Genomic DNA, 15,130 nt, shown 5'->3' with positions numbered 1-15,130 from the left:
TTAATTTATCAATCTATCTTCACAAATAAATATTCTATTAATAATATTTTATACTTCTAAATATAAAAAAAAATATTTTTGATCGGTTGTTCCCTTCTCATCGTAATGGAATCGTAGAAAATAATTTAAAACATAAAACTTGGTGTAATTTGCAATTATTAGGAATAAATTCAGATTTTTTTTCTTTGGAGACTGTTTAGGTACTTAATACAATGATTTGACCGTACCAAATAGTCAACGCAAAAGCTTTATCTAATGTTTCCACAGGGAAAACCGTCCTCCATAAACAGTCACTGCAACTATTTGACGTTGCTTTCCGAGGAACCCACCACAATATCATACGAAAAACTTAGAAGACTCACAGGCTATACATCCAATACAGAACAGTTCTGATTGCCTCCGTGAATGGACATTTCGAAATGGCAAACACAAACGTTGAACACATCCATCTTTTGAAATGCTAAAGCTTAAAGTCAATGAACAAACTCAAGTGCGAGAAACTTTTGTTAATTTATTAAAACGTTTGCCATTTGGGTTACAAGCATAAAAAAAATGATAATATGTTAATATCATGATTGAAATCAAATAATATTATATTTGATTCATGATACGATTCAAAAATCACGGTGATATAGATATGCAAAAAGAATTATATTCACATTCTCCTATTTAGATATAGATATGTAAGAAGAATTAGACTCGTATTTTCCTCTTTAGAATTAGAGAAGTAATATAGATATGAAATAAGATATAGATATGTAATCTTTAATAATATCATGTATCTATGTCTCTCCTTTGGAGGTATATAGTTCTAACACAAAAATAGTTCTGGTTGTGGAGATTTCGATTTCTGTGAGATGCTTTGTTCAAGTATTCCATGAATTCTATATAACTTCTCAAACTAAAAGGATAACTTCAATCCACACTGGACATACATATTATGTATTATGAATATCCTCAAGTGCATTCCAGAAACCAGATTTATTTTTCATGAACAAGCAGTATAATCCAGATGTGACGACCGGTAGCTCTCATGCTTTCTTTTTAGAAGATTTCCGCTCCGCTTCCATTTTAAGAAAGATACTTCCATCATACAAAGCTCTTATGGTCTCCTTCTGAAGCAATCCTTCTTTGTCTTTGCACAGCATGTAGAACACCTTCCACTCTGTCCAACTTGCCAACCTGAGATAAGATCGAATATATTGAGTCAGCAATGCTGCCATATCGATAGCTATCGAGCCGTGAAAGCTCACCATCCACTGTAGTCTTTGGGATCTCGATTGGCCCGAAGCATCTCCATCAATTCTTTCGATGTCAGTGCGTTCGGATTCGACTTCGCATGCTTCTGAAAAATCTCCTCGAACTTGGAAGCGACGAACCTGAATACATAAATCGGGTCGATTTCGAGATCAATACAACCTTTTGGTTGTATTAGAAATATGACCTTTTGGTATACTAATTTTCTGATAATTTACTTGCTATTTTCTCCTATATCAAAAGACTAGCGATGACCATTCTTAATGGAACAGAGTCTGGAGATATATATTTAGCACCTCAAAATAACTCCTCCTAATTCTTCAATGGTTTTATGACAGAATTATTTAGGAAGTACTAAGTCCAATATTCAAGATGAGAATTAAGTCAGCTATGCTTCCAAATCATATATAAGAAAATTTGTTATTTAGTTATGATATCTAAGAAATTGGGAGAGAAATATTAGAACATTTCAACCATTAAGTTACTAGGAAAAAAAAGAAAAAGTACCTCCCTTCACTGTCATAGACACCTGAGTCACTTCCATGCTTCCCTTTGTAAATATTCTTCACATATATTGGAAGAAGAGGAGATGGAATTTTTCCCTGCGTGCATCCAAATTGAATGGTGAAAAGAACGATTAAATACTAAACAAAAATATATTTTTTGTTGTTTATATACTAATATAGAAAATACCTCGATTTGACGTACTACTACAAAATAATTGATCAAAATTCAACTACCTTATTGAAATAATAAGCATTTAATTCATTTAAAATAAATCTGTAAATTAAATTAAATAAAAAAAATCAAGAAAAGCAATTGATCATATCTCTCGATCAGCAAAGAATCAAGAAATCAACACATCCAACAAGGCAACGAGAAGGCATCAAGGAAGAGCATAAACTCACAGGACTAGTTTTGGGGGAGAGGAAGCCATTGATGAAGAGGGCACTCACAGCAGACAAAGCAACGCCACTCCCGATTGCCCGAAACCCTATCAGATCAACCAGTAACCGATCGAGAACAACCGGGATCAAAGAGAATAGAGAGAATGCCGAGAGGGAGAGATGGGACCTCGGTAGGTCTCGGAAGGATAGATGACGCCGTCGTTGTTCCTGTCGAAGAAGGCCACGTGCTTCTGCAGCGGAGTCATCTGCATCTCCTCCTCACCTTCGCTTCCTACCGAAACAGAAACCTTAACTGGCGAGACCAGCGTGGTTGCAAGGGAAGAAAGCAATCACCTACCGGAAGAGGAAGACGAGGAGATCATCGTGTTCGGATGGGCGAGAAGGTTGCGCAAGTGGAGAAGACAAGTTTGGTTGCGATCCAATGTTCCCTAGTATAGGGGTAGGGAGAACACAAAGCGTGTCCGTCACTTGGCGAAGACAATTTTCGTTGCGTTCGAATGTTCCTTACTAGACGATGGGGGAGAAAGCAAGCGTGTCCGTCACTTCGCGTCGGATGCCAAAGGACTTCAGTAGGATTTGTTATTGGAACGGCGTCCGGTGTGTCCGGCGATTCCTCCGCGGCGCCCACCTTCTGTACGTGGCAGCGAGTCCAACGATGTGGTTGTTGAGTAACGACAACAAATATCACTATATGAACATAATAAAATATATATATATATAAGTAAATGAACTTGTCATTTGCCGGTCCTGCGTTCACATTGTATATTATTGTATATATAACTGCCCTCATTTGTACGTAAATAATATTTAGAAAATATAACTGCCGTTCATGCGTTCACATTGTAGCATTTGGTAGGTAAACGTTGGCAATCACGTGTACACTTAATACCACGTGGAGGTTGACGTAGAAAATAGAAAATAGAAAATAGAAAATAAAAAATAAAAAATAAAAAAATTTCAATCACCTTTCACATGTCCCTTCTCATAAACAATAATTTATGGAAGATAATTCAATCATGTGTACATTTAATACCATGTGTATATTTAATAGGTTGGCATAGAAAATAAAAATAAAAAATTTCAATCACTCTTCACTTGTCGCTCGTCATGGACAATAGGTTGACGTAGGAAATATAAAAAATAAAAAATCTCAATCACTCTTCACCTCTCTCTCCCCATGGATAATAGTTTATGGGAGATGATTCAAACGTACGTTTTTCTTATCATTCACGTGAATAAAATGTTAAAATGAGACATTAGAGTAGTTAAAAACTATTACGATCATATATAAAAGTTAACCCTCAGCACTATACCAAACGATTCTCTTTTCGAGGAAAACCCATATTTTAAAAAATAATTTGGATTAACTTGAACGTTTTGGAGTGATCAAATCAGAAAACTTCTTCCGATATCGATCTTAATGCAAACGATACATTGGAAGATCGAATCTCCCACCATGGAGCTATCTCAATATCATCTCAGATTCACTCAAGAACCATCTCAAAAATATTTCGGAGGCTCTTACACTTTTAGATTTGGACCATGTCAGATTGACTCGAACGTCATCGATAATTTTTCCAATATTATTATAATATCTATTTTTTAAATATTTATTTTATTTTTTATAATTGTATAAATATCTCTAGTTAATATCCATAGTTAATTGTCTTTGTACTAACGCAAGATCTCACTGCGAGACTCCATCATCTCTATATTGTTGCTCCCATCGCAAGACCCTTATCATCTCTCGCTATATCGATCATCGAACTCTCCTCACCGGAGCTCCCCAACCTGAGCCCCCGCTGATGGTAAGTATTGCCCTCACGCTGCGTCGCCTTATCCACCTAGTATGTACGTTCTGATCAGTAGTCATACATTCAACGGTTGTACGAACTTCTTTGTCTTCGTCGAACACTTGTGGATTCAATGATTCTACTACCTTTCTTGGTACGTTGTGGCTGAAACTTCTGCGACGTATGAGACTTGCAGACCTAATAGTAGCATTGTCGGAGGTACTCGCTAGAAGAATTCAGTAACGCCGACATCTTTATTTATGATGAGGGCAAGAGACGACATCGATCACCTTCGAGATTGGAACAGCCTCGTGCCTTTGCCACGGATCGGAGGCAACCACTGATGGAGGCGACTTTGGATCGGAGCGTGCAGCGTCGTTGTCGATGCTGGACGATTGATGACGAGGTGGGGTAACGCACTGAATGGGTGCTCACTTGAAACACTTGGGTGGTGCATAGACATTGACGTGCAATGAAAAAGCACGAACAAGAGAGTTCAAAGCTTGATAGAGAATAACAAATGGTGGTGGGACTTTATAGAGGAGGAATATGGAACGATGGAAATAAAACATCGATTTGATTCGGTATCTGATCTACTCTTTTTAATCCATCCGACAAGAACAAACTATGAATTGCGGCATTGGAAAACAAATTTATTATTACTTGGAAAAAAAGTTAAAATAAGATTTACTTTTAAATTAAATAAAAAACATATCTAAAATATTAGTATGATGATGATGAAGGATTGAAGGTTCCTAATCTTATCTAATATATTATATCTTAATACTTATTTTTAGTCTTATAAATGTCTTTAGTAGAACCACAGAGAGTGTTGAAGTACTGAAATAATAGTTTTCGGCTTTCCTTTTCATTATATTTTTCTCACTCGGCAGAAACTTTGATTGTTTCTGACAAAGATAAAGGTGCCATTGCAACTTTAATACTTCAGACTGCATGAAGGCATATTTCACTTTCATCTTGGGGTGTTAGCCATCTGAACAAAAATCTGAAAAGGATGCACACCTAAGTTCTTTGTTTTACTTTTGTTTACATTAGCACAAAGATCTGATTTATGGATCCAAATATTAGCAGCATAGTCTTTATTGTTCAGCTCTGCTCCTTTCACACTCGCCAAAAGCATCTCCATTGCTTTGAGTGCACGGAAAGAAAGGAATTGAATGTTTTGCTGATACGCCTCACCGGAAGGGTGGGTAGAGGCTATAATCCAAGTGTTCTAAGACTCTTGGAGGACTTGTAAGGTTAGAAATTTACTTACTTACTTACTTACTTCTCCATTAATATAATTTCAAGAACAACGTGATCAATATCTAACTCAGCAAATAATACAATAAAAGGTTCACATCATCAATATTAATCGCAGTTCGATTCAAATCAGAACCGATTTCATGACGGTTGATCGATGATTCGATTATAATTTCTGATTTTTGAGAATTAAAACCGACAATCTCAGTTTTGATTTAAATCGATAGTTTGTAATTAAAAAATAAATATATGTGATTTTTTTTCTTATTTTAAATTATATTTAATTAAAATAAAAAAAAAAAATAAGACCATCCATCATAAAGAATCTTTTCACTTATTTGAGGTATTCATACTGTTTCATTTTTGGCCACTTATTATTATTTTTCTTTTAGAGGGAGGATTTATCAAGTTGATTTTTACTCCAACAATTATACTCACTTTCTTTTTTTTACTTATTAAATATTTTTTTTTGTAAAAAAAACTAATTTCATCCTTAACAACAATTATATTTCTTTGTTGAAAAAGCACCGTAAGAGATTATCTCACTATACAAATAATCAATATACATAAGAACTCAATCAAAAAGCAACTCTAAATCTCTTCGTCTTCGATAATATTAACTACCACCACAAAGACCAAAGATAGCCAACTACTCTTTTGTCGGTCAAACACACATAAATCATGTCAACAACCATTACCTCAAAACCTACATCACCAGAAGTGAGAACACTTCACGTACTCTTCCATCGACATTCAAATCAAAGGCACTAACCTTAGCAATTCGATCCAAATCGAAGAAAAATACCTAAGTAATTGATATGAAGATAATGCCATGATTTAATGCCTACTTAGCCCTTTTATGCACACGGGAGTACTAATATTCAGATAAGAGTGAATAAGCGACTAATCCAAATTATATTAGAATTATGCTTATATTATTATACTAAAAATGAAATTTGAAAGACCTCTGAAATCCTATTTAGATTCTAATCGGCTTCCGAAAGCCCTACCATTGTTGTAGTACAACATTGACCTGTTATTTTGAGGATGATAGTTTGCAGAATATCCAAAGAATCAAAATGATTTATATAATTTTTGACAGAATTATAGATAATGAAAACACTGAGAGTTTTATTACTCAACTTTTGAAATGATACTCTTAAATTTCAAACTCAAACATGAGTAGGTCAATATCATTTTATATATCAACTTGTAACATTATTGGATATCTGTTTTATCAAAGGTGTATGAAGGGAAAATTCTCATAAAAATATAATTAACTTCAGGCATAGACAAATACAAGAATGATGATACAAGAATAAAAGAATGATCATTTATTTGCCTATTCCTTTCTTTGCTTTGTAATCTGCCCAATATATCTACAGGAAGAGCTACAGTTGATTGCAAGTGCAGTCGCAGGAGGCGAGCTATGTTGATGTCATCTCCTCCAAGCTCGAAGTCGAGAGCCGTTTCACCAGTCGATCCAACGCTTCCTTCATCCACGACTGGTTGCACTCCGCCATTGCTTCTGCTACGTTGATCTGTTTCACCAGGTCAAAATGAGCAACTCGATCGGACACCTAACCTCGTCGTCTTATAATGGAAACACAAGTGAAGAAGAAGAAGCTTCTCTTGTACTTACCCATTTCCGAGTTCGCACAGATTTCTCAGGCCAGTAGTACAGCTCCTCCGTAACATTCAAAGGGAACATGACAGCCTCATGAATCTTATCATGGCTTTTGCTCTTGTATCTCCATTTGCCAAGACTATCCTGTGATCATGAAATATACACACTGTTACTTTTGCTTCCAACTTCAAGAAGATAGGAAGAGAGAGAGAGAGAGAGAGTTTGATTAAGGAGGTGTGCAGAACAGACCTCGACGAGTCCTTGCACTCCAGCTTCCTCAAATGCCTCACGACGAGCTGCTTGTGTTATCGTCTCATCAACCTCCCAACCTCCCTATATAAACGATGACAGAAAAGACATTGAGTGCAAGTGGATCGTCAAAAGAAGGGACAGAAAAAAAAGGAAGGAACGGTGCACACTCTTTTCTCTTTGCTTATCACACCAAGTATTTTTCTTAGGGTTTACATGTTTAGATGCACGTTAGCGAATTCCTTGGTTACATCTACCTTCGGGAACATGATTTCTTCTCTCGCCTTCTGGGAGGTGACAACAAGAACCTCGACGACTTGATTGATGTTATGTTCACATATCCTATCAATCTTCTTGACCTTGTAGGGAATGCACCTGCTCGAACAAAACAAGACATATTAGGCGAATATTACATCGTAGAGGAGATTTAATGCATTTTGTGACATATAACTAATTAATCGACTGCTCATGGAGGAATTGATGTCAAACTAATCGATTAACTACTCATGTTATGGCTAATAAATTTTGTGGTCTTTGGAGGAATTCGTTTCCTTGGGACTTTGAATCCTTTAGTTTGTGGTAAACGCGAACAGAGTTGTTCTGAGAAAGGAAAACTTATTACTTGCCACGTCATATATGGACGCTATGTTATGACTTGTACAAACGAAAGGATTAAACTAATGACATGAGGACCACACACGATTGGCAATAAGAACGAGGCAAATGATGTATGCTTGGCTAACGATCATTCAAGATTCCATTTCTCTTTCGTAATCATTGAGCAAAATGAATCGATCAGAGTTATTTTCTGGAGAAAACAGATGCATCAGGATTCTGAATCAAGATTGCTTGGAATCAAGATGAGTCACGATTCCGGTCTTCCCATCGATTAGGGAGAGAACAGCTAAAAGAGCTTGAAACTTTTGAGAACTAAGAAGATCAAAACGCACCCGACGATAAGACGTTTCCCGCAGCTGGTGTAGCGCTGCAGCTGCCTTCCTTGCCGAGACACCAAAGAGACCATCTTCCCTTCGCAAAACACCAACGACTGGGAACAAGCTGTTCGTCCCAAAAATGGAGCAAGGAAGAGAGGCAGGTGCTGGCCTTTGTCTGTGTTATCCTTTCCAAAGACAGGGATCGAGATAGCTGAGATGCCTTTTGCTGCACTCGCTCTCTCCAAACGGTGAGGTTTATATAGGGGCAGAGAGAGAGAGAGGATAGTATCGCCACTGGTAAACGAGTTCCTGTGGAAAGCGTGGCAGCTGAGATGGAGGACAGTGGGCTCGCCGCGGAGAGGGCGAGTGGGAGCAGACACAGTGGGGCCAGGCGTGACTCGCGTGCGTTCCCGCAACGCTTATGGAATCCAACGTCAAATTTTTGCGGCCACCAACCAGTCTCCCGTCTTGAACAAGACGACACACACACTTCCACTGACCACTCCTCGGCGCCATCCACCGATACACGTGTCAGATGCTTTATGAACGATCGAGATGCCTGATGTCAGACACAGAGGCTAGATCGCACCCCTCGGATCGACACGTAGACTTCAAGTCGTCCTAATAATTAAAATACATTATTTTCTTCTCCATTTCTGACAATTGCGAAATGAAGAAGAACAGTGACAAACTAAGACAAATTCCCATTTTCTTCATGCATCACACATAAAACATATAATGGAAGGTGTTCGAGCGTCTCATCCACTCTGTCGGCAGCTCGATGGTCTCACGCTACACCAGAAAGAAATTGAGGATTTAAATTAAGGTCAACTGAGGTGTGCATAAGGTTTCTCACCATCGTATTGTATTGTACGTACATGGGCGAAATGGCATTCACCATTATGATCGTGCTCGAAGAAGGATCTGTTCCTGATTGTATCTTTGCGATGATCTTAGGATGATTTTTTTTTTTATGTCTTTTTTGTATTTTTCTAATCTTTCTTCTCGATTTCAATCTTGTTTCGTTGTACTCTTTAATCAAAATGATTTTTATTTAGTCTTGCTCTAACAAATTAAAGAACTTATTGTTGGAAATATAAGATCAAAGCATCAGCTGAGGACATAAACTATCGATGTCAACTCCCAACACAAATTCTGTCATCTGTTTGGAGATTATATGTTCCTCGCCACAAGGTAGAATTATATGTTCATGCGCTGCCTTTGACTGTGGTGCGGTTCGTTCGGTCCCTCTTGTTGATGATGTGATGTGACCATCATAGGTTTGGAGGTTTCCACCCATTTGCTCGAATCTTCGTTGTTGCTCCACTTATCCTCGATACTATGGTAGAATATAATTATTGGGTTAGGCTCTATCCTTTGTCTTTCTCGAATGTGTATGTTAATCTAAGACTCATCACTAATGCTACAACTCACTAACCATTGAGATAGCTCAATACATGAATGAGACATAATAGATTCGATTAACTTTCTCCGTCACAATTTGATCGACAGACAACCTGACGACAAAATGACCCGATCGACTATAATATAGAAATTTACGTTGTTTAGATTATCTATGAATTCCATTGCATGTAGTCTAACTTCTCTACCTTTAATCACCTGCGACTAACATTTAATGTGATATTTATCTTCGTGTCAATTCTAACATTTTTGGTTGGAGCTCCCATTCCCTGTTGAAATCAAATTGATTCTACATAAGAATTATGTGAACAAGAAATAACAAAGAGGAGAGAGAAAAAGAAAAAGCAAAGAAAATAAAAATTTTAGTCTTAATTTTATTCACAATCATCAATTTTTAGGACACTAATACAGTGTCGTTAGCTTCGACATATTGAGCTCGTTTATGAGAGTTAATTATAAATTATCTCTTGTAATTAATTATCTTTAGTATTTCGATCTTTATACTCTCAAAAATTATATTGAGATCTTTATATTATTAAAAATAAAATATTTAATCTTGTTTTTCCTCATGCGGTTAACGAAAATACCATAGGATTTATCCTTGAGCACTCTGTCTCACTTTGATTTATCACTGAACAATTATAATATTTTCATCAACATAATCAATGAAATGAGGAGAAATAAGATTAAATATTTTACTTTGATAAGTATAGAGATCCCAATATAATTTTTTAAAATATAAAAATTAAAACACTAAAAATAATTAATTACAAAGAGTAATACATAATTGACCCCATTTATGATATATTATTTTTGAGATTATGACCTTAAAGTTTTATGATGGTATCATTTTCAACATAGATTACTTTGGATATACTAAGCTCAATTGTCATATGATCCAATAGTTGATGAGCTCACAGTCATATGATCTCCATGACATCGTCAACATGATAAGCTCCTTTGTCGACCCGTGTAATCTTTTTCTGTCTCATCTCATTGGCATCGTATCGATTGATTCCATTCAAAGAACAAAGTAAATCAACAATTCACTGCAGGTGTGGCGGAAGACTGAGTTCCAGAAAAAGTACTGTACGTAAGAGCATCTCCATCACAAGGGCGAAGGGACCTCAGTGGGCGCACCGTCACTCATGCCTTCCGCGCCATGCATAGGCTCCGAGGCCGTGACTCATCCGTTTGTTTGGGATAGAAACCTTTCATCCGCCCTTTGATAGCTCTGACAAGCATCATTGCTGATGCAGCAGCTGCTATACGGAGGAAGAAGAAGACTAATGGGTTCCGCGGGGTAGCTGAGGAGCCACGGCAAGCACTCCTGCCATTATCATTGAGCCAAAAGGGCAGACCAACCGGCACTCGCCCATGCTTGTGTCAGAGCCCTCGTCTTTGCTTGCGCTTCCCAGCACCGGCGTGCACATCCAGTTCCCCTTTCACGGGCGACCAACTCCCATCATTAGGATGCCCATTCACTCAAGACCCCAATGACTTCGATCAATCTCATCTCGGGATCTCTCACAATGTAGGATGCCCTACACACGAAAATGTGCTTGACTTGTAATCCTCGATCGTCTGTTAGACTGAAAGGTCGATCGCTGACTGGAATCACGACGAGGATCTAACTTGATTTCGAGTCCAGGATTGATGCAAGAGCTGGGATCGTACTTCTTTCCCCTCTTGAGGACTGATGAGGGGCAAGACGAAGGATGAGGATCTTAGAAGCTGAATCGACTATCCGGAAGGCTTTCGTTCTTGCAACATGTAAGACCATCATTGAAATGTATTCCTAACTCGGTGCACTACAGGGTTTTTGGAAGTTAGAAGCGAGGAGAGTACGAAGAGAGAGAGAGAGAGAGAGAGAGAGGAACTCGGTCTATTGCTTACATCTTCCTCGCCGATTCTTTACATCCGTTCTCCCATCATTTATCTTGATGCAAAACTGATGGTCTTCGCTGTGTAATTAATAAGCTTCAATCCTTCTAAATCTATTGCATATCCTATTTTGTTCGTAGATAGCCACCATTGAGCTAATAATAAAGATAATTAACTATCTTTATTATTTTTATTTTTACATATTTAAATGTTACTTTGATGATTATACGTAACATGAGCTAATTATAAATTACTTAGATAGTTAACTATCTTATTATTTTGATCTTTACATTTTTAAATGTTACATTCGCATTCCAATAATTATGAAATGTATATATGTAAAATGAGTTAATTATAAGTTACTCAGATAGTTAAAGCATCTAACTTTGATAGTTTTATTAATAAAAATATAAAAATAAAGAATAAAAAGATAATTTTAACGTTCCAATTGATAGTAATAGATGATAACTCTGTTAAGAGTCATAAGTGGCTATTGTGGATAAGGAGAGTGGCGATGAAATATAAAGATCACTATGTATTTGCATCGATGATTCGTTCACTGCTCAGCAATTACATTGGTATCAATGTAATTGTCGAATAGTGAAAGAGACGCTCACCATTTATATTAGTGTCGATGCAGATGTAGAGCGGTGAAAGGGTCGCTCGACAACTATGCCAATATCGACATAGATATATAGCAACGTCATCATTTTTCTCATTCACAATAGCCACTTGCGATCCCCGACGATGTCAACGTCCACCATCACCATTGTCATTCACAACCATCCATTGAAACATTAAAATTATTTTTTTACCTTTTATTTTTATGATTCCATTGATAAAACTAATAACATCAGGGTAAATGGACTTGGATGTTTTTCTTTTATAATTATAAATATATCAATATAACTTTTTTAAACATAAGGATTATGATATTAAATATAACTAACTACAAGAATAATCTATAAGATAATCTATAATTAGCCCTATAACATGATGTGACTCAGAGCCTATTATATGTGGATGTTTGAGAAGAAAATTGATCTTCCATAAGAAAGTAAATCTTTTTTCCCTTTTATAGATAGTGTATTCCATAAGAAAATTGATCTTTTCTTTACTACAAAATATAAGATCAAGAATATACAATTAAAAAAATTAGAATTTCAAATACATATTAGTATACATTAAAACATTGTTGATGATATACGTAACTCATATAACTTTAAATTTCATCCAATATATTTGAAGGTATTAGCTAATCTAATAGGTAAAGTTTATTATAAGTTCCTATATTATTCTAATTTATCCTTTGTATAAAAAATAAAAAATAGATATATAAAACTCATGTTAAAATTATCCACATACATTAAGGCAAAAAAAAAATCTATCAGATTAAGGGACCACAAAGAATTGGTTCAATGGAACAAAATAAAGTGCTTTATATTTGTCTTGTGTGTTTATCCGGATATGTGCATAAGCGAATCTTTATATTATGAATAACCTTTTTAACTCAATTAGTCATCACTTCATGTTGTTTTTACTGTTCAAGTCTAAAAAAAACTAATAATAACAAGAAATTCTAAACTTTTCTTGTCCGTTCGATTATTTTAAGATATGAAATCAAACAAAGTGCAAATCCTAATCACAAGTCTTATTCTTTTTGTCGGCTTCAGGAGATCCTCAAACAAACGAAAATGCTCCAACAAGTGTTATACATATAAAGAAAATAAATTATGGGAATCAACATGCATAATACCACATATTTTTTAAATAAGATAAAAAGAAGAGCAAAAAGTGTAAAGGTGAACAATATCACAATATTGATTGTGTTTGGTTGATTAACCAATAAAAGATTATAGATCAAGGTTCGTCGTACCGTATTGTACTGACGTTTCGATCCGAGCTTGGTACGGTATCGGTGTACCGATCGATACATCAAGGCATACCGAGCGGTACACCCTGGTATACCGAATAATTTTATACATTTTCATACTGTAGCAGTACTATAGTATAGTACTGTAGCAGTATTGTTGCTACAGTATTGAGCAGTCCGCATATCGGTAACCTATCGGACCGATACATATCACCCGGTACAGGCGGTACGTTTCAGTATCACAAACCTTGTTATAGATTATAAAGAAATTTATAATGGAAATAAAAAAAATTAGAAGGATAATATTTAAAACAAAAGATTTTTGACATCAATATTTAACTTAAATTTATGGTTTATATATATATATATTTTTTCAAATCTTATGAACTCGGATAAAAGAAAAAAAGAAAGAGAAATTAATATTTATTGTGGTTGTGGTTGTTATGGTATGGAAATAGAAAGAGACAAAAGCCCTACTTGTGCATCATGCAAATAAGCCCTACTGCTTTTGGACTGCTAACTGCTTTGCAGGGCAAGTGGCCGCTCTCTCAAGCAACAGCAAGGCTGTTTCCGTCATTTCGTGCGACACTCCTCTCATTACTTCGGCGTCGACCCCTCTCCTTCTTCTTCCATCCGGAAGAAGCTTTTCGACAGAGCGACATGGATCGGGACACCGACCTCATCCCTTCGTCTCCCTCCAACTCCTCCCTTTCCTCCTCCGATCTCGACACCGAGGTACGCATAAGCGGCGGAGATCTAACCTGTCGAGTTTGGCTTTTCCGATACTGACGCTCGTGTCTCTTGGTAATGACGCAGTCGACGGGGTCCTTCTTCCCCGACCGGAGCACCACGCTGGGAACCCTGATGGGCGTCACCTTCCCCGAGGCCTCCGCCAGCCCGGCGAGGCTGCCGTCGCGGCGGGACCACGGCCTTGGCGGAGGTGGAGGCGCCGCGAGCGACGCAGGGAGGAGGACGAAGCCGAGGGCGGCGGAGCGGCGGCGGCGGCGCCACCGGGGGCGGAGCGGGTGGTGGCGGCTTTGCCGGGACGACATGGCGGGACCGACCTCGCTGGGGGAGTTCCTCCAGGTGGAGCGGCGGATGGCGGGCGTTGAGGTGGCGGACGGGCACTACGTGTTCGGCGGCGCCGCTCACGGGGGAGGCCCCCCGGAGCACGTGGCGGTGGGCGGCGGGCCGTTGTTCGCGGACGGGAGGGTACTGCCGCCGGCCCCTCCGGCTGAGCGCCGGCGGCCGCAGCAACGGCAGCAGCAGCAGCGGGCGGAGTCGGTTGGGCGGCTCCCCGTGCTGCTCCTCACCGGGATCTGTAGCGGTGGAGACGGGTAGACTCGTCATTTTCAAGCGGATGCATAAAAAATAAAATAAACCATATTCGCGTGTTGTTTTCTCCCCAAATTTTACACTCATTTTGTTTGCTTTTACCTTTTTATTTTCTTTATTTATTTTGGTTGTGACGTAAGAAAAAAAAGAAAGAAAAAGAGGAATTGTGATGTCGGTGGATTGGATCCAAAGAGCGGAGTACTAACTGGACAATATTGTAATTACAAAGAGATTCTCTTTGTGTGTGTCTTGATGCTGTTGTAATGGATATCAGTACACATCTCGTTGATCTCATCCCAAACGTACTTTCATCTTCTGTTGTCCAAAAGTATAATTATGGAGTATAAATACATGTACATATATACACATATTTAAGTGATTGAAGTGTGATCATAACCGAATATGAGCATTGAATACCCAAAAAAAAAATCAAAAGAAATAGCTTTACCGAGTCAGCTCATTTGGGGTAACATCATTAATGCACGAGTTGACCAGAGGCCGTCTCTCTGTTTGAAGTGTCCGCTTGAACTCGTATAAATGGAGACTTAATGTAGCTTACAGGCAGTGCTTTCATGAACGTGAAG

The 15,130-nt window shown here is 37.8% G+C and overlaps 3 protein-coding genes across 4 annotated transcripts; 1 reads left to right on the top strand and 2 right to left on the bottom strand.

Moving 5' to 3' along the window:
• Positions 1-882: 882 nt before the first annotated feature.
• Positions 883-2,869, bottom strand: LOC135580791 (probable peroxygenase 4). 2 transcript variants are annotated; one of them, XM_065167058.1, is made up of 6 exons: positions 2,503-2,869; positions 2,332-2,436; positions 2,166-2,251; positions 1,765-1,859; positions 1,254-1,379; positions 883-1,182 (listed from the first exon to the last, which is right to left on the bottom strand). In XM_065167058.1, the coding sequence occupies exons 1-6, from the start codon at positions 2,525-2,527 to the stop codon at positions 1,032-1,034; spliced, it is 588 nt and encodes a 195-aa protein (XP_065023130.1). In that variant the 5' UTR covers positions 2,528-2,869; the 3' UTR covers positions 883-1,031. The 2 variants fall into 2 exon arrangements, with proteins under 2 accessions (XP_065023130.1, XP_065023129.1); XM_065167057.1 differs by having other exon boundaries at positions 2,332-2,457; positions 2,503-2,670.
• Positions 2,870-6,469: 3,600 nt separating this feature from the next.
• Positions 6,470-8,256, bottom strand: LOC103999177 (nudix hydrolase 21, chloroplastic-like). Its single transcript, XM_065166011.1, has 5 exons — positions 8,048-8,256; positions 7,355-7,472; positions 7,098-7,181; positions 6,864-6,992; positions 6,470-6,762 (listed from the first exon to the last, which is right to left on the bottom strand). Exons 1-5 carry the CDS (start codon positions 8,119-8,121, stop codon positions 6,649-6,651), a joined length of 519 nt encoding a protein of 172 aa, XP_065022083.1. The 5' UTR covers positions 8,122-8,256; the 3' UTR covers positions 6,470-6,648.
• A 5,518-nt stretch (positions 8,257-13,774) lies between these two features.
• Positions 13,775-14,857, top strand: LOC135648392 (uncharacterized protein At3g17950-like). Its single transcript, XM_065166049.1, has 2 exons — positions 13,775-13,946; positions 14,028-14,857. Exons 1-2 carry the CDS (start codon positions 13,872-13,874, stop codon positions 14,550-14,552), a joined length of 600 nt encoding a protein of 199 aa, XP_065022121.1. The 5' UTR covers positions 13,775-13,871; the 3' UTR covers positions 14,553-14,857.
• The last annotated feature ends 273 nt before the right edge of the window (positions 14,858-15,130 follow it).

Source organism: Musa acuminata, chromosome BXJ3-9, assembly GCF_036884655.1.
Source record: "Musa acuminata AAA Group cultivar baxijiao chromosome BXJ3-9, Cavendish_Baxijiao_AAA, whole genome shotgun sequence".
In the NCBI taxonomy this organism is placed as follows: domain Eukaryota; kingdom Viridiplantae; phylum Streptophyta; class Magnoliopsida; order Zingiberales; family Musaceae; genus Musa; species Musa acuminata.
Note: the sequence above shows the minus strand (reverse complement) of the source record. Positions and strands in the feature narration are given on the sequence as shown.